Source organism: Manacus vitellinus, unplaced genomic scaffold (assembly GCF_001715985.3).
Source record: "Manacus vitellinus isolate BGI_N305 unplaced genomic scaffold, ASM171598v3 scaffold_14_pilon, whole genome shotgun sequence".
In the NCBI taxonomy this organism is placed as follows: domain Eukaryota; kingdom Metazoa; phylum Chordata; class Aves; order Passeriformes; family Pipridae; genus Manacus; species Manacus vitellinus.
The window spans coordinates 3,564,260-3,588,906 of NW_021939063.1; the positions used below are offsets into that span (position 1 = coordinate 3,564,260).

General features: G+C 41.9%; 1 protein-coding gene across 2 annotated transcripts in view; it reads left to right on the forward strand.

The window, feature by feature from the left end:
* Positions 1-19,210, forward strand: part of PDZRN3 (PDZ domain containing ring finger 3) — a 129,844-nt gene extending 110,634 nt beyond the window's left edge. For both annotated transcript variants that reach the window (XM_018068346.2, XM_018068345.2), the window contains 7 exons: positions 2,960-3,213; positions 5,420-5,507; positions 12,549-12,647; positions 13,523-13,585; positions 13,875-13,976; positions 15,070-15,186; positions 16,105-19,210. In XM_018068346.2, the coding sequence (XP_017923835.1) occupies positions 3,143-3,213; positions 5,420-5,507; positions 12,549-12,647; positions 13,523-13,585; positions 13,875-13,976; positions 15,070-15,186; positions 16,105-17,655 (2,091 nt within the window). In that variant the 5' untranslated portion in view covers positions 2,960-3,142 and the 3' untranslated portion in view covers positions 17,656-19,210. The remainder of the gene's footprint in view (positions 1-2,959; positions 3,214-5,419; positions 5,508-12,548; positions 12,648-13,522; positions 13,586-13,874; positions 13,977-15,069; positions 15,187-16,104) is intronic.
* Positions 19,211-24,647: the final 5,437 nt, after the last annotated feature.

Here is a 24,647-nt window from a genome sequence, read left to right on the forward strand (position 1 = left end):
AAAACATAGTCAGGAAACTACTTGGAAATAATTCCTGTAGCAACAATTTATGATACAGTCCAACTATTGCCTGTTCCCTGCGTGACATCAACCTGTCTTTAAAGTTATGGTTATTTATGTAACAATCACATAGGAGAGCACAAAGAGGATGCCAGTCCATGGGTTTGCATAAATAAAGTGCCCTAAGGAACCTAAACTGAAATGCAGGCCTGTACTAAACTGTGATCCAAGTTCATTGTAATTTTGGGAATAAACCGGAAATCTGTCCTTTGCGGGATTTTGTCAGGTTTTACCATAAAGATGCAGAAAGCATCTCATATGAATAGTTTCCTGTTCAGGAGTTATTCTGAGCACATTTCTGAAAAACGCTACATACTGCAATTTAGATTCTTTTCTTTTGATTGCTTGTTGCATTTAGTTGTAAAAAAAAAAAAAAAACGGGATGCACACAGTAAAATGTGCAACGTTTAATTTGCAGCAAATAATAAAACTCAAACCATAATCAGCATTTCCTTTTTTTCCAGAGAAAACATTACGCTGAACTGAATTTTACAGCTGTACAAACTCTTTTAAAGTAATCTGCTCAATTGGGCGAGTTAATGATATTTAATTTGACCAGGCCAAACTTTACATGCTGTGTGTTGCTGTGAGCAGTGCTGTGCTGTGCAAGTGTTTCTGTAACATAAATGCTAACACCTTCCACTCTCAGCTGGCTTAACAAAAAACCTGGTGTCATCACCCCTCTAAGATAAACCAAAGATGACAGCCTAAGAAGTATTATGTGCACGAGGTAATTCAGCAGGAATTTAGCCTTTTCAATCTATTCTGCACTCAAGCTAACCCTCTTTATTAGCACCCAGCTTTTTGCTGTGGGCAATATGTTAAGTATGGGCTAAATTTAGTTACTGGCTGAGTAATGTTACTCATTCAGTGCCCCACTTACTTTAATGAGACTAAACGTGGCACTGCACAGTGTGAACTAAGGGCAGTGTGATACAAGTAAAGATGAGAGAATCTGGACATGTATTTTAGAGTTTTCAATCATATTCAAGAAGTTAATGTGGCAGAGTCACCACATTAGTGCACATTTCAGACATGTACAAAATGATTAAATGACAAAGCAGCAGCCACCAGTAGCACCTGAGGCTACAGTAACTGTGTCCAATCAAGGCAATTCATTATTTTTATGCCTTGGAAAAAATATGTTACTTTTCTGTGCAGAAAGCAATCATTGCCACTGTGAGACTCACACCGGTGGTTATGGATACAATAATACAGATTATCAAGTGCCCAGTGTCTGACTGGGAAGAGTACAGTGTAAGGCATCATTCATAAAGATATATAGGCAAAGTATGGTCCTTGATCACAGAATGGTTTGGGTTGAAGGGACATTAAAGACCATCTCATCCCACCCCCTGCCATGGGCAGGGACACCTTCCACCAGCCCAGGTTGCTCCAAGCCCCGTCCAACCTGGCCTTGGACACTCCCAGGGATGGGGCAGCCACAGCTTCTCTGGGCAACCTGTGCCAGGGCCTCCCCACCCTCCCAGGGATGAATGATGTGAAATAAAGAATTGATGAGAAGGACTGATACCACAGGGGCTCTCACTGTCAGTGCCAGTAGCATCTCAGATTGCAGTTTATCTCTGTGCCAGCCAACACTTGTCCCAGTCCAAAGAACATGGTAACAGATCCACCATAGCATGATGCTCTAGGATTGTAATTTCACTATCAACTTGCACAAACAAGTTACTCTGGGCAGCTTCTCTGTAATTGTTTGGTTTTATTATTTTTTTCCATCTGTATTAAATTGCCAACAGTTTGTAGGTTAGAAGAGATAAAAACTAGAGTTACCAGTGGTTCCCACCATGTCTGTAACATATTTTTTTGCATGTAAACCCATAGAGTTTTTGGATTTTCAGATTTCTCAACAAACAAACCAGATCTCCATTTAAGGCTGGAAACAACAAGAAGTAAACATATACTCAGTCCTTTAAACACAGGACTGAACTCCTTTTGGAGTTTGTTCCGCACTGTTCATTGTGTTTAGCTCTCTTAAAATTACAAATCTTGCAGTCAGAGAGACACAGAAACATTAAAATTTCTCACAAACCAAAACTCAAAATGAGAATTGTGGTTTGGCAGCTTTATAAAAACTCTGACAAATATGAGCTCATCTCTTTCACTGCCCCTCGTAGACTTAGGGAAGGATTCATTAGAAACCATGCAAGGAAGGAAGGAAGTGTGAGCTAAATGCAAAGCCACAGTGATCTGGGAGGGCTCAAGGCCTCTCTCTGGATCAGGAATGACACCTCTGATTGCCAAAGTTTTGAATCTGTGTGTGGAACTGAATGTCTCATTTTGGGTTTGCTCCTGTGAACAAAAGATTCACTACTCCTTTGGGATGGGAGGGACCTGTGTCCTGATTTTCTTCTCAGACCCCCATCTTCCAAGGCCTGGCATGTTTAGTATTATTTCTGTTCACTACCCTAAAATAGAGGGTTTTTATTGCAGTGACTGAGTACCACCATCGTCTTTCATCTGAACAATTGTTTATCAGACACAAAAACATAGTATTGTAATTTCAGTTCCGTTCAGCAAAAAGGTTACAAGGCTAAAAAAAAAAACAAACAAAAACTAGAAAAATTACAGGAGAATTAATAACTTGTTCTATTTGAACAAGGGCTGAGGGATTTCTAATCTGCAAGAAACAAATGGGATGCTGGCTTGTAATTCAGCTCAAAGAGCAGGCCTGGTAAAATCTTATCAAAACAAAAAACAGAGCAGAGGATTTGTAAAGTTACTGTAGTGGAAGGGGAAAATGAGAGATGCACAACAGTGCAGAAATCATTCTTAGCACTGGCTGCAGATACCTTGAGTTGGAAACTGAGACTTGTAGATAAGCAGCCCAAGCCAACAAGGGCATCCTGCACTCGCTGACGGTGCCTCTCTCCTGCAGGTCAATGGGAAGGATTTGTCCAAGGCCACGCACGAGCAGGCGGTGGAGGCTTTCAAAACAGCCAAGGAGCCCATCGTGGTGCAGGTGCTGAGGAGGACCCCGCGCTCCAAGGCCTTCCCTCCTGCTCATGACTCGCAGCTGGTGGATGTGGGCACCCAGACAGACATCACCTTCGAACACATCATGGCTCTGAGCAAGATGGGCTCTCCCACCCCTCCCGTCTCCGTGCTGGACCCGTACCTCCTGCCTGAAGAGTAAGTCACAGTTGTGAAGCCCTTGAAAAATCCTTGTGTTCCTTAGTATAGTTCACAAACTCACCTTCACTTGCTGGTGAACGTGTGCTCCCAGGAGCAGCCAGGATCCATACAACCATTCAGCCATAACTCACAGCATTTTCATTTTTCCTTCACATTAGCAAGCCATTACTCACATGAGTAATGCCACTGAGTCACAACATGGCCTCATAAAGCTCATTTTTTTTGCTGGCATTTGATGGATAAAGTTATTGCATTTTGTAATTCCTCTCACTGCCTCTTTGGGTTGCTTATGTTTTAACTTTATTTTTTATGGCTGCCATAAATTGTGTAATGCTAAGAGCCGCTACATTCTGTTCCAGCGTATTAATTACTTTATTATAACCCTGCAGCGCTGTTACTCAAATAAGTTGTTTTCTAGGGCTAAAATTACTTACCAGTGTTGTCAAGGATGTTTTAGAATCAAATTTTAATTATTGTTAATGGTAATTTGATGCTTTTGTACTTACAAATACAAATGACAATTATCTCCTGGCGCACACGCCCCCCGCCCTCACATGCTGTTCGAGAGGAAAACAGCTCCCCAAGGAACCCCTGCAAATTGCCTGTCATCCTGCCACGCATCTCCACAGGGAACAAGGGACAGAAAGGCTTCTGACTGTCTCAGTTGCTGTGTGTCAGAGGCTGATGTGGTCGAGGCACAGCCGTACCTGGCTTTGGGGTGATCCTGCACACAGTGAGAGGCAGGACTGGTGTGCAGGACCAGTCTGGGAGGGGAATTATCCATCAATACACACACACACCACCCCAGTGCACCTCTCTAGACATCCCTGTCAGCACTCCCAGGAAATAGGGTTTGGCTACAAACAGGCACTGATGCTGTGCTGCTCCTCAGTGACTTTCATGGCATGTTAACATTCCCACATTCAGGCAGGAACTGGGATTCTGTGTGCAGTGTCTGTTCCTTTCGTGACTCTGCTGATACTTGAAAGATGGTTCCAGCAGATATTCCTGCATGGCCACCTGTTCCCAGCCCATTGAAAATCCAAGCACAGCAGCACCATTTAGTGGAAATATTTGACACAAGCCTGTATTTGAGCTTTCTTGCAGCGAAGAAACAGCAGGGCTTAAGAGCACTGTGCAGAGGACAGTGATTATTCTTAGAGCCCTGACCCTACACATCCCCAACCACATCTGCGAGAGGGATTTTCGGTACCTGCAACTTGCCAACTTCAAAACCAGTTACATTAGGAAAACGGCAAATATTAATTCCTGATGAATCATTTAGGATTAAATTCTTCCCTGTGAGGGCAGTGAAGCCATGAAACAGGTTTCCCAAAGAAGTGGTGGATGCCCATCCCTGAAAGTGTTCAAGGCCAGGTTGGATGGGGCTTTGAGCAGTCTGGTCTAGTGGAAGGTGTGTGTCCCTGCCTATGGCATGGGGGTTGAAAGTAGATGATCTTTAACGTCCCTTTCAAGCCAAACCAAACTGTAATTCTATGATTTAGGTTGCAACGTGCCTGCATTCTTCCAGCTCAGCCCTATCAACTTCATAATGCTCCTTAATCATGAGACAGATACAAACTCCTGGCATCAGCAGCATTCTTACTCAGAGCTGGAGATGTTGGTCTTCCCCACACAGCCCATCTCGTGGCTGTCCCGACATGTGAGAGCAGGCAGGCAGCTGTTCCAGTATCCTGTCACCCAGCATGTGCAAACAAACAGTCATTTTTCCTAATGCTTCCTCTAACTTCTCCAAATCCCATCCAGATTAATCTACCCTGCCTCTAACAACTTGGGTATTTTAGCCAATTAGCAGATGCTGTTACATAAATAGCCTCAGAGATGTATCTAGTTAACAGAGAATTAAAGGGAGTTTACTTTCACTGCAGAAAAGAATTCCAGCACAGAAAACAGTGATCACAAGAGCATCACACTGCTTGAACTTCCAAAGTATAGACAGTGAAAGTGTGGGAGAGCTGAAGCTGTAAAAAGCAGCAGGCTGTCCTCTTGCAATACATATAATTTTTGTTTAAAACACTTAGTGGTCTAGATGGTGTAGCATTTAGAATTAAGCACATGCAACTCCTTGGTGTGGTGATTAGTCCATCATGGTCATGATTGCTCCTTACAAGCTTGGAATGCATTAACATGCTCATTAAAGCACTGAGTGCTGTCCCTAAACATACCTTTTTTTTTTTTCCAGCCATCCATCAGTGCATGAATACTATGATCCAAACGACTACATGGGAGGAATTCATCAAGAAATGGACCGGGATGAGCTGGAATTAGAGGTACTTGCTCTGATTTACTGCATGTGCACGTCTTGGTCCTTGTATTGCACATAAAGTGAAAAGACATTTCAAAGCAGATATTTGGGGTAACATTGCTCACCGGTGACTTTGCAGCTGCAAACCTTGCTGGTACCTTTAGCAGTTCATTGAACTGTGAGCCAGGGACTGATGATCTTCAGCCAACAAATTACCATAAATAATGAAGTCATTGATTCCATTAATTAAATTCCGTGTAACTGTGCTGATTTAGGCTTTCTGAAAGACTCTGCTGAGTGGCAGGGCCTGTTCCACATAACCACAGCAAAAATGTGTGAGTTTCTCTTAAATATTCCCCAGCTGAGAAACAGATGTTCTTGATCATACAGTTTAGAAGTATGCTAAGTTTACAAGACAAGACCAGGATAGATTTGCCACTATACTAAGCTGTCCCTCCCTTTTTCATTACTTAAAAGTGACATATGTATATATATGAAATTACAGATAATAAAAGTTGAACCAGTCACTAAAGTATGCAAGTCCATTTTCCTGCCAAGTCTTTAAAAGTCACTTTTGCTTTTAGCACTTGTATATCCCATCAGAAGTTCATCTTCAGTTTTCTCATGCTTAAATAACTTGCTCCCAGCCATTCAGAGCACAGCACATAAATTGTGGGCCATGGTTCTGCAAGATACTTAAGCAGTACTGACCCAGTGAAGTGTTTTTAATCATTTGCAATAAATAGCAGTAAAATATCCCAATACTTATAAACACTGCCAGCTATGTCTGACCCAGCTAATCTATCCAAGATATCAAGTGAATAGTTTACCCTTAGCTGGCTTGCACTTCTGATTTCTTAGATCCTGGTCCTGCTAACACCTATTTGTCAAAGCAGGCAATGCTGACCTGCCTGTAGCTCTGTTCAAATCAGGGGTGGATTTATCAGCAGCTTCAGTGAGAGCAGAGTTCAGTCGTTCTATGAGCACGAAGTTGTTCCCTCCTGTAAAAGTGTTTGCAGGATCAAGGACTAAAACCCCATAAAAAAGTTTGCAAGCAGTTTTCAGATTCTGCAGATCTGGTAGCAATTCATCTCTGTATACAAACCTAAATCAAAGGCAGGGTGAAATCAAAGTGCCAGTAAAACAAATGCTACTTAGCAGACTTCAAGGCCTCACTTTTCAAACAAGGGCCTTTTTTTCTCTTATATAAAAACAAATACAGTATAGATTTGAGTCTTAAAGGAAAATGTAGAACAAATCAGTGTTTTCTACCAGTGTCTTTCCAAAATCTATTTTTTAGGAAATCTAATATTGTGGATAAGTTATATTGCTTCCATTAAAAGGTCAACCAGTTGAGCTGAAAACAGTTTAAAAACACACACTCCAGTAGCCAAACGTTAATATGCCTTAAACCACAACATTAATAATTTTGACATTGATATAGTACTTGATGGCAAAAGGTGATCAGCTCAGTAACACAGGGAGATGAACATTAGAAAAGTCTCTGTACCCTAATAGTATTTCTTAAAAACCACTAAAGATTCCTGTTCAAATTATAAAGACTATGATCAATGGTAAGGTCAAAGTGCTAACAGGGACTCAACTGGCTGGTTGCTTTTTTGTTTGCCTTTTGATAGATATGTTTTAAAAGACCACAAAGGCACTGTTTCATTGACTGCAGCAGGAATGTCGAAAGTAAGAAAGCCATCAAGTCAGACTTCTGGGTTTCTCTGTCCATAAAATGTGCTTTGAATTTAAATCAGAAGCTCCTCATCTAAACTTTTATGGTCTGTAGCTGACTGGTTAGTGATTTGTAACAAGTAAACAAGACAAAAAAGGTGAAATACCCAAGTTCACAACAAGCTTCTAATGTAAATATCCATAGGAAGGAATTTATGTTGGCAGTATTGCTGAGATGCCAAAATTGTATTCTTGGTTTTCTCTCTCAACATTTATCTTAAAATTGATGACTCAGAGGTAACTGCCATATATTCCTTATTACAAAAATAAATAAATAGCCTTTCTTTTCTTTAGAAGTTTACATGCCACAAGTAAAGAGGGACTAAATCCTGAACTCCTGTTTTATTATAAATTAAAAGTACATTCATTCTTCACGGAGGCCCAGCTAGAAGTCATTTCAGGCTCATAAAGGAAGAATAATGTCACTCCAGGATTCCCCAGCAGTGTTATGCATTAATATGTTTATTCAAACAAGTCTGGCCAGCTGTCAGACACGGCCCAAGCCAGGGCTCTCTCAGTGTAACTTTCTCACATTACAAAGGAGAACATTCTACATCAAAAAGGGCCTTGTTCCCTCCCTTTTGACTTTCTGTCTTCACCCTTTCCAATATGCAACTTGTATGTAGGTCTTCCTTCTTTCCAAGTAGAGAACTGAACTCGGCTGAGTGGCTGGTTGAGACTCAGTAGAGCTTGAAGATGAAAACACGAAATGTTTGGTAACTGCTGAGATATCTCCTTTTGATGCTCTCACTCAGCCTTGGACAGACATGAAGTGCTCATGTCAAAAGGCTGAAGGAGGACAACAGATTCATTCAAAGAGCTTTTTGCCCACCCAGTGCACAGCTCCCAGTGTTCCCAGCATGAAACCACAACAGCTGATCAGCCAAAAAATGAACATACCAAGTGACCGAACCTGTGCTTCAAAATCTGAAATTAATACTTTGCTGCTTTTAGGAAACCATAAATAAAATCTGAGTACCAGGTTCTCAAGCTCTCTGCTTTGCTACACTTTGCTGCTTTGGTTGAAATCTTTCTTTTACTTCTCCAATAATCTGTTTGCAGGGGAGGGGAGGAGGTAACTGTCTGAACGTGGGAATTGGTAGGCTCCATCACAGGCACTCTGCAATTTTTATTCCATCCTGGTTGTAAAGCATTTCAAAGCATCTTTTATGTGAATACATTTTTTTCTCTATGAAAACTCCCTCTCTGCAGGGAGTTGCACAGATCAGGAGCTTCTCAAGGCATTGCTGTGTCTCTGAATACAAAGGACTGCAGCCCAGGCCTGCTTCAGGCAGTGATTGAATATGTAAAGGTTTAAAAAGCTTCACAGCTGTACTTTCTAAGGCAAATATTTGTATGTTCTTTGTTTGGAACAAATGCAAAATTGGTGAAACATTTCAGCTTGCTCACAAGCCAGTACTGAAAGGCTGTCCTTCCTTGGTTCTCTGGAGGGCTTAAACCTGGCCTTAATATCTCATACTGCATGAGAAAGGTCTAAATCATGGACCACTGCCCATCTGCTTGGCAGAGAGCCTGGGCATCCTTCAAGTTATCCTACTATCCCAAACATCTTTTCATCAGGGTGAGAAACACTTTTCTTTAGCCTTTCCCAGCACCACTGATGACTAAAGCTGGTCCAGTCTCTGTAGTCTGTCAGAGAATGACCATCATATTGCTGAGTGGGCACAGAAATCTCCAGAGAGATTTTTGCTTCTTCTCTAGGGCAAAGAATTTTGGAAAGAAAATGTGGTTTATAAAATTTTCTCCTCTGAAGAGCAGAAGAGTGGTTTTTTTTCTTTTTACCCATGATGAAAAGCACATTTATGTGAAAATACCAAGTGTAAAGATCCCTTTCTTTGACCTAAGAAAGATAGCAAGAACAAGATTTTTCCTCCTGCTGTACCAGGGTCAGTTGCTAAAAAGTGGTGATGAGGCCTCACACAGTATAAAAGGAAATAGTTCTTTATTTCCCTGACATTCTTTTCTCTGTGAAACCTATTAATGGAACAGCAAAAAAGTGGGCCCTGCTGGTCAGGTATGTCAGAGGTCAGCACAGAAAAAAATCCCAGCACACTTCACAGAGAGAGGGAAGGGACAGAGTACTTACCCTGCAAGCTGTGGGTAAGGCTTTGTCAATGTTTGAACTTTTTTTACCCATCTGTCCTCTCATTTCAGATTTCTACTGCTCATTTCTGTCTTGTTAGAGAAAGGACTTTGATTTTTATAAATTTGCAGGCAGGCCATAATTCTAAATCAGCAGTATAATAATTCAATAATCCTTTGCAAATGAAGGATCTTCTGAGCTTATAGAGGTTAATTTACTATTATCACTTGCTCCTAATTCATTATTATGAGTAGTTGCAGGTATAATGTCATAGGGCACGTTCATTTCATCTTGTCTTCGTGCAAATGCCATATGGATTTCAGCAACCAGCTCTTTGAGCCCTCCTTGGCTCTACATTTGATGAGGAGCCAATAACCTTTCAGACAGTTCTCTTGCACAAACTATTTTGAAAGAGCATCCAAATCCTTCTCTGGAACGTCTCTCAAAATGTCACTTTTACCTGATCTGAAGAAGCAGAGTTGAATCATCTGTGAGCGTAAAAATTGTCATAGATGAAATTCTTACATTTATCACATTAACACAGCCCTGACATTCCCACACTTTGTGGGTTCCACCGTTGCCTGCCAGCTGGTTTCTGTGGTTCCAGACCAGGTGTTGAACAACCTCAGTGTCTCCCTTCTGTGGGGCTGGTGGCTGAGGGGTTTATACAGTTCATTTCAATAGTATCTGAGCCCCGGCTGAGCACTAAATACACTTTCATCTCCAGACTAATCCGGTGCCTGGCAGAGGCTCTGGAAGCAGTCCAGCAGCAGGAGCACAGAACCATTGTCAGCTGGCAGGATCAGGCCCCTGAGCTGCCCAGAAATGCAGCCCTTGAGACAGAACAGTAAGAATTGGCAAGTCCTGTGGCGTTGCAAACACATCAACTCACACCTTCGAAGTTCTCTAGGCCCACATTAATTCCTCTCATTTAATCATTTCCTGATGCATTTACACAAGCTGCCATAAAACCTGTATTTGTAGGTGCCAGTTTTCTGTTCTCCCCTTTTCATGTATCTCTGCATTACACAGACTCACCTCGGAATATGGAAAAAAAACCTTTGCTTTGAAGACCCTGGTGTTGATTCTTCAACTCCAACTGGAATTGCACACTTTTATCTCTCAAATATTTCAAACTTTTATGATTGCATTAAAACTTCACTGACACAAAGACCCATAGAAAGCAGCTGTTCCTGTCTTTGAATTTGTAAAATTATCATGTTTGGGTAGCATCAAACCCACTTACTCTATTCCCACCAAGGACTAGAGGGATTCTACCCAAGAGTAAGTCTGTCAACTAATTACTCATAAAAATTCAGGTTCTAAACACCTGCTCTATAAATATTTTGTTTGCTCTGGCTTTTTTTGTTCTTTATTTGTGTGTTTTTAAACAACTATCTTTTTTCCTTTTAAAATATATATATTATTTAATTTACCAGATGATTTATTACCTTCCAGTGTATCACAGGTGGTGTCTCGGAGGGTACATTTTAAATGCAAATGCATACTTTATTTTTAATTATGATACCCTTTATAGTTGTACACTGTTGGAAAAACACCTATTGTTTAGTCAAAATAGGTGGCAGGTAAATGAAACAGCCTGCTCCCTGTTTTCCTTCAACTCCTAAAGGTGCTGGCAAGTGTTTGTGGTTACACAGGATCTATTTAAATAATGGCCAAAGTCACCATATTTTTCTGTTTGTTTTGGGGGGAATGTTAACATTATATGTATATTTTTTCACTGCCAGTATGACAAGCAATAGAATGAGCAGCACTAGTTTCTTGCCACCATTTCATTACCATGTTTTCGAATCAGTAAAGTATATAAAAACATTCCTGAAGACATGAGATACTTTTGTTAAGTATGCAGGGAACATGGGAATCATTCTAGACCTGAATCAGGCCCAATCCACAAACCCAATCCCACCTCATCCCCAGTTCACCCCGTGATTAAGTGCAGGATAAACGCCTTGGTTGCAGTGGCATTCCCAAGGATCAGCTGAGATCCGAATTGAATCCACTTGATCTCATCTTTTCTTCTGAAGAATCTCCATGTCCTCTCTAGAAATCTTTAGAAATCTGAAAAAAAACCCCACTATTAAAGCATTGTGTTCAAACCTTTAAGTAACAAAAGAGGGAGAAAAAGCGCAGCAGTTCACCATGGATACTATTGATTGAAACCACTTAAATACCAGCTGAAATGTCACTGACATTTACAGCTACGTTTCTTTAGGGGAAAAAAAAAAAAAAAAAAGAGAGAAATTACACATGTTGACAAGTAAATAACACGAGATTGCTGATCTTGGCAGCTGTCATCCAGACGCGCCGATAAATTATTCACATCAGCTCGTTTTATTGTCTTGCCCCTTCCAAATGGCACAGCGTGGGTCACAACAGAGATGTGCAGGGATGGGGAGTTGTGTTATCAGGACTTTTCCACTGGAGCAATGGGTCCAAGCACAAACACGTGGTGGAGGGTCTGTCCTGGGGCTGGGACAGCCCTCGATCCTCCTCTTCCTCAGTCTCTGTCCCTGTGCCTGGTCCCACTTTTTCCCTTCAGCCCCACAGCTGTCTCCTCAGGAATTCTCCCTGGCAAAAGAAACATAGAGGAAGAACACGTATTTTTAAGATGCTTAAGCATCTCCAAGACTAACAAGACCACCATGACCTGCTGAAACCAAACCCTTGAAAGATACTGAAGTGCTTATTATATTTCTGTTACCAATACCAAATGCTTTGCTGAGAATATATTGATCTTCAGTCACATTTCTGAGAACTTATTAGATCATCTTATGAAAATTATACAGTTTAAGGTAATAGAGCATTATATTTTTCTCTGAAAAGCCAGAGAATTTCCCTGCTTATAAGGAAATATGTATCAGCTGTGACAAATATTGAAATCATACTTTATAAGTATTTTAGCCTTTGAAGTCTTACCATGACATGAAATATAGGTAATTTTTCTTCCTTAAGATCAATAAAAGGTCTATTTTCAAAATGACTTCATATTGATTGAAGAGTCAAAAATGCCCCAGGTATTGATTGTCTGCATATAATCCCGTTTTGCTCAGTAAGTTAACCTCGTCTACAAGTGAAATGAAAAGAGATCCACTATATCACTTAAGCAAAATATTTTCATTGTATTTGAAAAATTGCTTCCATCAGTCACTGGTGTCTCACTGACAGTGTATTTTCCTTTATCTCTCTTTTTTTAAACCCCAGGAAGTCGATTTACATAGAGTGAACAGCCAGGACAAGCTTGGCCTCACTGTCTGTTACAGGACCGATGATGAAGATGACATGGGGATTTATGTGAGTGAGGTAAGATTGAGCTGATTTCCATAAGATACAATTTGTGTTTTAAACTTGATTGTTGGGCATTTAAGACATTTGTCTTCTGTTTTTACCATGTTAGAAAAAACAGCCAGAGTGCAGTAATTTGAAGAAATCTAATTGTTTTCCTTTTCTCCAAAGTCCTGCACCCACTGAAGTCAAACTTGGTTATATACACATTTAATGTTCATTTTCCCCCAACACAGTCTCAGCATTCAATTTCAGATAATGCCTTCAAAGTATTTTTAATATATTCCCTCTATTAGTTTTTGTTCTTAATTATTCCGGAATCAGTACAAATTATTAAAAAAAAAAAATCCACACATTCTCATTTGCAAATATTTGAGGTCCATTTGTCTTTCTTTGCTCCCTTCTACGAAATAAGTAGCATTTTATACATCAACTTTTTATCATGCAGATCTCTAACAAAATTAATAGCAGCAGTTTGGGGAAAGAAACTCATAACTAAATCTAAAATCTTCCATTAAAATGGCCCGCTTAGCAAATAATCCTTCCTGTTCTGTATGCAAAAACTGGTTCTAATCAGAGCACTGTGTGAAGCAAAGTGTTAAAATTTGAGTTAACTCGATACCAGGCAAATGTGATAAACCTACATTCCCTGAAGATGCGGCTCAGGATGCTCAGAAACGTTTTGGGATTGACTTGATCATTTTAATTCGCATTTCACTTTGTCTGACATGAGCAGGGAGAAGTCCTGTAGTCACTGGGGCAGATGTGACAAGCACGGGTGGAGCAGCAATGACAGGCACACTGGTTACACCATCAGTCGTGTTACCAACACTGGGGAAGCAAATCCTGAGCTCCCAAACCTCCAGAGCACTCACAGTTCCCTTGTTTTGTAGATCGATCCCAACAGCATCGCTGCCAAGGACGGGCGGCTCCGGGAAGGGGATCGCATTATTCAGGTACGTGTGTGGAGGGTTCCAGGCCTGCTGACACGGGATAATTCAGTTCCTGCCCTCAATAACAAGGCTCTGCACGTGCCATGCAGAGGGATGGAACAGCATCTCCTGTCCTAGCCAACACTCTTGCCCTACACTTGTCTGCACAAGGCTGGAGATGTGCACGTGGGCTGTGCCCAGCCCGTGCAGCACCGGGGTCTGTCCAGATCCCAGCAGTTCTGCCAAGCTCATCCCAGCAGCACACAGGTGTCCCTGGGAGAATATCTCATGGTGTTGCTCTTTTCCTTCAAAGATCAACGGCATAGAGGTGCAGAACCGAGAGGAAGCTGTGGCACTTCTGAGCAGTGAGGAGAGCAAGAATATCTCCTTACTTGTGGCAAGACCAGAAATTCAGGTACTGTAGCAACAACAAAAAAAACACTCTACTTGAGTCTTAATTAAAACAGTTGCTATTTTGTAGAAAGCAGTTCTTTCAAAGAATTCTGACCTACCTAAGTCTACCAATCTATCTAAAACCATATTATAGTATATACATGACCAGTTTGACTGGACTTATATATGGTCTAAAATAATGAAATTCAGCAGTCGTGGTACTTATATGTATATATTTTATATTAAAGTTCAATTTCTAAGACATTTAGTGATTTATATGTGCTGCAATGCTATTACAAACATCAGTGCAAGGTATTATGAATGGTTTTAAGCCCCAGTTTTGAAGAACATCCTGAACTCTAACTCCTACAGCCATCGATTATTCATTCATTAAAACACCTATTATTTAGCCCTGCGTACACCATCTCTTAAAGCAGTTGAACACTGTCAAGAAGCCTCCTCAGCTATAATAAAAGGTTGAACCAGATCCCTTTGTAGAGCAGGGATTAGCACAACAAAGGTGCTGAACAAACAGCCAGGAGCATTATTGTTTGATCTGTCTCTGCTCCTGGTGCTGTGGGAGCAGCCCTTGCCAGTGCACCTGGAGACACAGGGTCAGGATCATCACTGTCCTGTTAGCCTGGAAGTTTCTGATCTCTCCCATAGAGATAATTGGGGATGGGAGTAAAAAAGTCCTACAGACCCCAGCCAGATTTTCCCTCTGGCCCTTGATGCTGCCTCACAAGTGGTGTGTTCAAGCTTTGGGCTCAGAGTGTTTTTATACATCCTAATCAAGTTGTGCAAAAACCAAAACAGCCCCAACTCTTAGAAGTGTTTCCATGGATGAAGAAGCTGGAGTTTTATCACATGTAAAGGGCTGTTGAAGATAAAACCATGCTGTTGGAGATGGAGGCAGCTGTGAGGGGAGGTAGGACAGTCAATACCCACACTTAGCACAGGGACACGTGTGCTCCTTCCCAGGACACGGCAGCACTGTCACAGGAAGGAATCCCCTGAGATTTCCCAGGCACTTTCCAGAAAGAAAAATCTAATTTATGTCAGTCTTCATTCTTTTGACAACAATTGGTTTGTTTTTTCCCTCCCTTTTCACATAGCTGGATGAAGGATGGATGGATGATGACAGAAATGATTTTCTGGATGACTTGCACATGGACATGTTAGAGGAACAGCACCACCAGGCAATGCAATTTACTGCCAGCATGCTTCAGCAGGTACTGCCCTTCTGGTGTGCAGTGCTGTCAAACTTCCCACTGCACTCAATATTCCAATACTGAGCTTGGCTGAATACACTTGGCGTGTCTCAAGTGACACTAAGTCAAGATCAAGGCAAAAGGACTTCATGTAAAATCAGAGTATTACATGGCTATCCACAACTTCATCTTGGGGAGCAAAATGTTTTAAAATGTTACCTTTTGTGCTTTGCCCCTTACAAAACACAGTCACAGTTCTTAGAAATCCACTGTTCTCGCTGTGGTCACTGAGAGAAGCACTGGGTGTGTGGTGGATAGAGCAGGCAGAGAGCTGGGGTTTAGAATTTCCTGTTTGATATGCATGCAGACTGAGAACAGCCTGCCTCCCAAAACCTGAAAATCCAAATGGAGAACTCAGGCAAATTACTGAAGTAAGATCTACATGAGGGGAGAAAGGCAAAGAAAAAGGTTTTACATAGCAAAGCTTGTGCACAGCCACAGATTTGCGCCTGTATTCCCCATTGTTGTGCCATGATCAAAGCAGTTCTTGAACAGTTTTGCAAGTTTTTTCTAAACCTTTCTAAAACTCTACGTCCTCTGTGGCATCCACATTTAGTGAAGAGACATGCTCTCAATTTGGCACTGCTGTGGAACTGGATATTGTTGTGCAATTAAGTGGGAGAAGAAACATTTCAAAATTTGTGTTTTACCATCATTGCTACATAACTGAAACACAGACCTCAGGTTCCTCTGAAAGGGGCATCCACAGCAGGCTGTGGGCTTGGTCACCATTTCTATGAGTTCTTAATAATATTCCTTCCATGCAAGATAAAGATGCAAAAAGTATAAAAAGCGACAGATTAAGAAAACGATTAAAAAATAAACACCCTGAAATATTTTGTGCCCTTGCAGTAATTCCTCTTTCTGTTTTGTTGTTAGAAGAAGCACGAGGAGGACGGAGGTACCACGGACACAGCCACTATTTTATCCAACCAGCACGAGAAGGACAGCGGCGTGGGGCGCACGGACGACAGCACCCGCAACGACGAGAGCTCCGAGCAGGAGAACAACGGGGACGATCACACCACGTCCTCCAACACCCTGGGCAACCAGAAGAAGCTGACGTACAGCCACGACACTCTGGGCAGCGGCGATATGCAGTTCAGCAACGAGTCGTTTATCTCGGCCGACTGCACAGACGTCGACTTCCTCGGCATCCCCGTGGACGAGTGCGAGCGGTTCCGCGAGCTGCTGGAGCTGAAGTGCCAGGTGAAGTCTGCCAACCCTTACAGCCTCTACTACCACAACAGCACCCTGGACATGAGCAAGAGCGACCAGGAGAGCGTGGACAGGGAGCTGGAGATGCTGAACGAGGAGCTGCGCAACATCGAGCTGGAGTGCCTGAACATCGTGAGGGCTCACAAGATGCAGCAGCTGAAGGATCAGTACCGGGAGCCCTGGATGCTGCACAACAGCGGCTTCCGCAACTACAACACGAGCATCGACGTGCGCAGGCACGAGCTCTCGGACATCACGGAGCTCCCGGAGAAGTCTGACAAGGACAGCTCGAGCGCCTACAACACCGGGGAGAGCTGCCGGAGCACGCCCCTCACGCTGGAGATCTCCCCCGACAATTCCCTGCGCAGAACTGCGGAAGGCGTGAACTGTCAAGGTAACGAGGGGGCAGCGGCACATAATGCCTCCCAAAAGAATTTGTTTGCCGGCTCGGAGAGCCACGAATCCAGCACTGGTAAATGCCATGCCTCTGCTAAAGATCCCGACCTCGGCAAGCAGCTGGAGAGCAAGGAGAGAAAAGCCAGTGATGGAAGCAAAAGCCCTACACACGGTCAGAAGCCTTCTGGCTCCTACACGTCCCCGTATCACCACTCTCCGTATAAACACGCTCATATCCCTGCCCATGCCCAGCACTATCAGAGCTACATGCAGCTGATCCAGCAGAAATCCGCCGTGGAGTATGCCCAGAGCCAGATGAGCCTGGTGAGTATGTGCAAAGACTTCAGCTCGGGCCAGAGCGAGCCGAGGATGGAGTGGAAAGTGAAGGTCAGGAGCGACGGGACCCGGTACATCACCAAGAGGCCGGTCAGGGACAGGCTGCTGAGGGAACGCGCCATAAAGATCAAGGAGGAGCGCAGTGGGATGACCACTGATGATGATGCCATAAGTGAGATGAAGATGGGCCGTTACTGGAGCAAGGAAGAGCGGAAGCAGCATTTGGTGAAGGCGAAGGAGCAGAGGAGGAGGCGTGAGTTTATGATGCAGAGCAGGTTAGAGTGCTTAAAGGAGCAGCAAGGTGCGGAAGAAAAGAAAGAGATGAACATCATTGAACTGAGCCACAAAAAAATGATGAAGAAGAGGAATAAAAAAATATTTGACAATTGGATGACAATCCAAGAACTGCTAACCCACGGAACAAAGTCACCGGACGGCACACGGGTGTACAATTCCTTCCTGTCAGTGACTACTGTATAATCACCAGTGCTAAATTATGTACATAAAACACTACCATTGGGGTAGGAATCAATGCCTCGTTCAATGTGGCACGATTTTTGTATATAAGATACAGTCACCAGTTTATAGTTCAAATACTGAACTCTGCAACTGTGGGTGCCGGGATCTCCATTATAAAGTGGAGAGGAAGCTTGCCCATCTCCTTCAAAGGCAATATTAGCAGTGCTTTTTGGAATACTGATTGTACTTTTTTACTTGTTACCTTTTACATGAAGTGTTTAAATATCAGAAATGTATTAACCATACTTACACAGGTAATTTGCTTAAACTATATTCATATTAAAAGGTACCCGTGCTTCTCTTTACCTAAAAAAATGCAAGAAACCCACAAGAGCAACTGCACTTATGTATTTTTTTTTTGAAACCATATTTTGTGATATTATTTTTCTGTTGTTCACTTCTACACAGTGTTGTTTATCAATACTTAGCTCAAGGTTTAAACTCAGAGTCATTCTGTTGTAATATTTAACATTTATCAAACAGCAGGTTTTAGAGTTATGCTCAACATTTAAACATTTTTCTTTTTAAGGTTTCTGAAGAAAGTATATAGGTTTCATCTGAAAAGCCTGAGGCAAAGTACACTATACTGCAGCTTTAAAGGATTTTAAAGCATGTTTGCAAATGTTGCAACCTATTGAAGAAATGTGCATGTACAGCTAATTTGTTTATATACGACAGTTTGTGGAATTTGAAAAGCCCATGGTAGTAACTGTTTGCTTTATAGATTTGAATGTATTGAATTATAAAAGCAGTTTCATGAAATCATCATTAGCTACGAACGTTAACAAGTAAAATGAAGTAAAATAAATTATTGTTTTATATTTCAAACTATTTTAAATTCTTTTTGTTCCCTTCTGGTTTCACCGCCAAGAATATTCTTTCTCAGCGTAGCTCCCATGCTGCAGAAATGCCTGGACACCCAGTAGAGCCAAACCTGAGGGAATAATCAGCATCCTGACTTTGGGGGGAGTTTGGATTAAGGTTTTCTTGAGGGAAGAAGAGATGGAGGGAAGAGGCAAGGAAGAAGTGCAAGGACCACCAAGAGCAGAACCAAGCAATGCTTATCTTCAGCTCACAAGGTATTTAAGATGAACTGTAAGAAAGAAATAGGACTTCTACTCTCCTGATTTGCTGTGGTTTGTGGTTGGTTAGCAGTATATAAGACCCACCTACAGACTTTGGTGTGGGTGTGCATTAAAAACAGACAGTACATAATTTAAAGCATATATAAGTTATAGCAAATAAATATACAAATTAAAAGAGATGGTGAAAAAAGACAAAGTGGTGTCAAAGAGGTATCACACTTCTTTTTTTCTTTTTCTGATTAAGAATTCAGATATAAATTGGAATGTCATGCTGGATCAGGTGATGTAGACTCATGAATAGCTTCAAGATTCCCCATCCCCTTTTCCCTTGAAAACTTGCTTCCAAAGCCTTCTAAGTTTTTGTTCTGGACTCTTCTGTCATAACTATACAAAACAAAAATTAAAATCTTGCTGATAGAAGTAAAAAGTTAGAAGGGGAGAGATTAACAGCTTCTTGGTGCCTGTTCTGTCTGTCGCCAACAAGGAAACAACAGATTTGTTTGGGGGTTTTTCCCCTCCCTCTGTGGGCTAGCACTGAATTGCCATTGAATGTGTGTCTGCCATACTCCACAGTAAACTTCTACATACCCGAAAATGCACTTTCAGCCCACGTAATCTGGCACTCATGTCAATAAGCCTCTGCAAATTTATCTTCGAACTCTTTTATTTTCCTCTGGGATAAAGTGCTAGTCCTACTGTAGCCTGTGAAAGATTTTTGTATTGACTTTGTTAGAGCCAGGATTTCACCTGACATACACCAGCCATTATCATCACAAGTGGTACAGTGGGAAGAATACAGGATTTGCACACACACTGCTTTCAGTGTAAGACATTTTCTATCTCAAATCTGCTTTTCTCTGAGTTTGTGTTCTGTTCATCCCAACTGCAGGCATGAGAGTCACAGCAAAATACTAAAGCACACAGACTCAGCAGCACAGGCAGAGCTCTGATTAGTGTGGAATAAAAATCCTTAAAGCAGGCATGAAAGAATGGTTAAACCATCTTTAGCCTAGATGGTTTAAATACTAAATCTACGCTAAATACTGGAGTAAGATTTGAAATGTTCTAATAAATAATTATCATCAAGGTGTTCCTCATAAAAACAGTCTCCTTTGGATTAACCTCACAGTTGATGGCACCAGTTACATAAATGCTGAGCATTGTATAAATGTGTGTAACAGCAGAAACGTATTTGGGAATTTAAGTATGATGTGCAGAAGTTACACCAAAGCATCAACAGTATAAAATTTACATTCTTTAAGATGTTGAAATAAAAGTATTGGCCAAGAATTACTCTCACACCTTTTGAGTTTTTCCTCCCTAAACAGTTGTTGCTATTTTTGGACAGTTAAAAATCACCTCTATCCTCCAACACTATGATTTATTAATTAGCATCAGTTCACAGAATCCATCAGTTATCCTGGAAATCTGAAGAAAAGCTTTGCAAATTGCAGATCTTCCTTTTCCTTTTTCAGTTATCATCACACTTTTCATTTGCCCTATCAAAGTGCTTAATGTGGTGTTGAAGAGGGAGATTTGGGGTCCTTTTACTGCCTGCAAGAATACATTGGAAATGACCACTGTGTTTAGTCCAAACTTGGCCTCATTACAGCCCAGTGAATCTGACCACAAAGCAGCCTTGGATACCTAAGAGGAAATATTTCATCCAACAGCTTTCTAAAAATGACATTGCAGTCCATCCCCCAGTGCTTAAAAGGTAACACTGAAGTTGTTTCAGTTGTCCACAGGACATCTCAGGCAAGAAATCTCCAGGGAACAGTGGAGATTGTGTCTCCTGGGGTATTACAGGCTTTACCCAAACCCACACACCACCCACCAGTGCCACACACCCCTGCAGAGCAGCAGAACTTCCTCACACCTGGGCATGGGGTCCTGGGGCACCATCCAGCTGTGGGACAGTGTGGTGGGTTTTCCCAGCTGGAAACCCAGCTTCAGCCTCAGATACTCAGACTCCTGCAGGGACCAGCACTGGGAGATGTGTTCCTTCCATTCCACGTGTTCTTTGAAGTTCATTTTAACCTGATGGGAGCTAAAGAGAGTGTCACCTGAAAGGATAAATATTCATTTCCATCCTCTTCCTTTTCCCTTCCTCCTCAGTCACTTTATTGGGCACAGTCTCAAGCTTGGGTGAGAACTGATCCCAGAATAATAAGTAAACAGGGAGAGATCCTAAATACACAAAAGGGGAACGAGCAGCTGCCAAGCAGCCTGAGAGGTTTGAGCAGTGCCTGTGAGCAGCTCCCCAGAACTCTCACACAGCCATTAGTCATTCCTGCTGTCCCACACCCATCCCTGCTCCTGTTCACAGACCAACACCTCAGTCTCTATCCTTTGCCTACACATTTCCCTGCATCAAACCAGAGATGACAGTGGGACACTCTGGGTACAGGTTGGTGCAGAATTTGACCTGATTCTCTGCGATGCAAACAGGCTCTGTGTCAAACCAGGGTCAGCTTCCCTAAACTGCAGAATGTCTCCCAGATGTAAAATCCATAAAAATGTAAAATACTTATTTGCAAATAGGGTCTAAATCGGCATGGAATCACCCGGGTTGGATGTGCTCTGAAATGGGAAAGCCCTGAACCAAACCTAACAGCATTTTTTTGTAAATTAAGAGAACTTGCACAGTAGGGATGGCAAATAAAATGAGGTAAGACTACATATTGCCTAGGGACTGCTGGTTGGAGAACTAATTAGGATTATAAACTGAAAGTATGTAAATTAACCAAATATAATTATCTGCTAGTGGCCTTTGGAAATAGGTTACCGGATACTTGTAAGCAAAATTGCTCAAATGCCTGCAAGCCATACAAAGCAAGCCATAAGCAATTTAAATTCCTCTCTTTGTTTTATTTTCAATTGTTTTAAAGCAGTTGTATTAAGGATTTATTAGAATATAAACTAATTAGAAAACTCAAAAAACAAAAGTGAGGCAGAGACTGACACAGCAGATGCTGTACGTCCATCCCAAGGCCCCTGGGTTTATTGAATGTAAATTGTTTAATGTGACAAAATACCAAAGATTCTGCTTGGGGTTTCATCAGAACAGCTTCTGTGAGCTCCCAGCCAGAGTTCAGCTGGCAGAGTGGTGGTTTCTGCATGAGTGCAGCACCTCAGCCACACAGGGTTTATGGAGATGTGTTCGCTGTTCAAATGCAAACACGCAGAATTAACACCCCTTTTCTCCAGGTGTCTGTCATGGCATAAAGTAGCACCAAATTCAGGGGTTTCTCTGGGGAAATCTTCTCACTCTCAGTTTATGGCATCAGAAACACAAAACTGGCCACTGGAAAAACTAATGGTAATGGAGGGACCGAAGTGAAAAAACTAAGGAGGGGTCACATATAAAGGCTGGCTGGGCTGATTTCACACTCGGGCATGAGGGCTTTAATACACAGGCCTGCCACAGAGCCCACTTACGTGATCTGAAAGACTCCAAGCAGTCCCAGAGGAGTTGAAAATGGTCTATTAACTTACATACTTAATTATCCTCAACAGTATTAGTGAAGCATATAAAAGGAAGCGCCATCCCAGCTTTGCACATCAGAGCACAACTTGATTTTCTACTGCTAACCACATTTCCCAGATACCTTCTAATGGTCAGGTCACTGCTTTTTAAAAAATCATCCTGCAGCCCTGCTAGTTCACTGCCACCCCAACCTGTGCCCTCCTCCAGAAGTTCCAGGAGATCTGTGTCCGAGCTCATGCTGCAAAATGAACTCTGCAGCTGTTACATGACTGACCATGAAGCAGATTCACATTTATCATGCACTGCTCAGAGTGTTCTTGGGTCAACTCCTCCTCTCAGCTGGGTCCCAAACCTTCCTGCTGGAATCCTTAAACATCCAAAACTTTAGAAACATCCTCATTTCTATAGCATAAAAAAATGCAACTGTCTACTCTAAAAACTAGGTAGAAGCACCCCTCCAAATTAATCCAGTAGAACAGACATGCGGCTTTTGAATTCAGTCTATCAGATTTAAATATTGGGAATTGCCTGATTAGTACATCAAGATCATGGATCCAAGAGAATACTTGCAATGATTTTTACTGAGCAAGTTTGAAATGGGAACAAAGTTCTACCAGTTTCCAATGAAAAACTGTGTCATCTTCTGAGACACAATGTTTCTTAGAGGAGATTTAATCTAATCAATTAATAATTAAAATAATGACTTGGTAACAATGCTCCAATTAGTGTTCTAATTTGCAAAAGTGCAATGCCAATAGCATAAAAAAAATCAGTGTAGCTCCACTGGAGCCAAAACCCAAATTAACATTTGGGCTGATATTCTTATTTTTTCCTTCTATGCAAAATCAAAATAATTTTGAAAAGATAACTTAATTTCTATAAAATTTTCTTCAAGCACCTCTATGAATAATCAAGTTAAAGCAAGCCCAAACAGCCCATACCTATTTCTGCCAGCAGATGATGTTGATTTTAAGTCACACACTTCTCTCACCCTACTCCCATCTCTCCCCTCTCTGGGAAAAATGAGTCAGCTAAGTCAGAAAGGGATCAGAAAGAATAATCCCCACAGTCTTCTACAGTTGGGCCTGGGCCCAGCTATGACTGGGGATCAATTACATGTGCAGGAAATTACACACGTAACACACACAAAACAAGCGCCAAGTCTGGCTCTGCTTGTGTGTTTTGATTTTGTCTTTAGTTCTTCAGGACCAAAAAAGGACCTACCCCATCTCACATATGATATGAGAAGCACGTTGTATCCCCAAAGGTCTGGAAATGTCTTCATTTCCACAGCATGAAAAGATTAAATGACTTGCTCTAAAACCCAGGCAGGAGATTCTGTTATAAAACTCAACCCCAAAGAGTGGTGCTTGCCCAGAAACAAGGGGTCCCAATCAAACTGCTGACAAATCCTAAGCTGCAAAAGTGCAAAGAGGCACAACAGCTTGTGTGGCTGGGTCATGGACTGCTCTGCTGGCCAGGACAGAACACTTGGGCTGTCCTTTCAAATCAGTTTGCCGGGGAGGAACTTTAAAGGTAATTTCTTTGACAATCCATCCTTTTTATGTGAAGCAACTGCAGGACCATGCTACGGGGAGCCCCATTAACTGAGAATAAGAACTTCTCTGTAAAAGTGAACTTTTGGTGACCTTCTCTCAAAGAAAATACTTTATCATATTGGAGCGTGGGCCTCCCAGGTGTCGTGGCGAGGCTCCATTGTCCCAATTAGGAGAGCTAGCTTTGATTTTTCAATAATCCATCCTTCGGCTTAGCTGGGCTTTGTTAGCTCAGAATGCCATAAACAAAGACTCCCCAAAAGGCAAATCCAGCTATAATTGTTTAATAAAAGTAAATCAAAAGGCTGCAAATGGAAGGCACCCAAGGTTTGTAAAATTTCTGTTTCACTCCAAATAAATGTGAGCGTCCAACATCTAGTCCTTAGGACTCGAGATGTAAGCCCAGGTAAAAGCAGTGAGGTCACATCCAAGTAACTTTCACAAGAAACACGACCCAGGTACACCACAAGGTTCAGCAAACACAGATTCCAAATGTAACAAAGCACAAAAACAACTTTACAAAGCTATTCCAGAAACACTTCTCTGCTCTACTGCATTTGAACTCTCGTTCAAAGACACTCCACAAACTGCTCTTCAAAAACTGAGCTCAAGGCAGAGGCAAGCACTGAATGACCATTTAGTAGTGAACTGATGAGCCTTTTTCAGTATTTCATCCCAAAGTCATGCAAACCTATCTCTAGTAAGCAAAGACTGGCCCTTTCTGTACATACAACCACAGAGCTTTCTCCTGTGTCAGTGTTTTCCAATGAGGCCAAGAGGTTCTGCTTCATTTATTCTTTCCAGAAGTCTTTGTAGGCATCT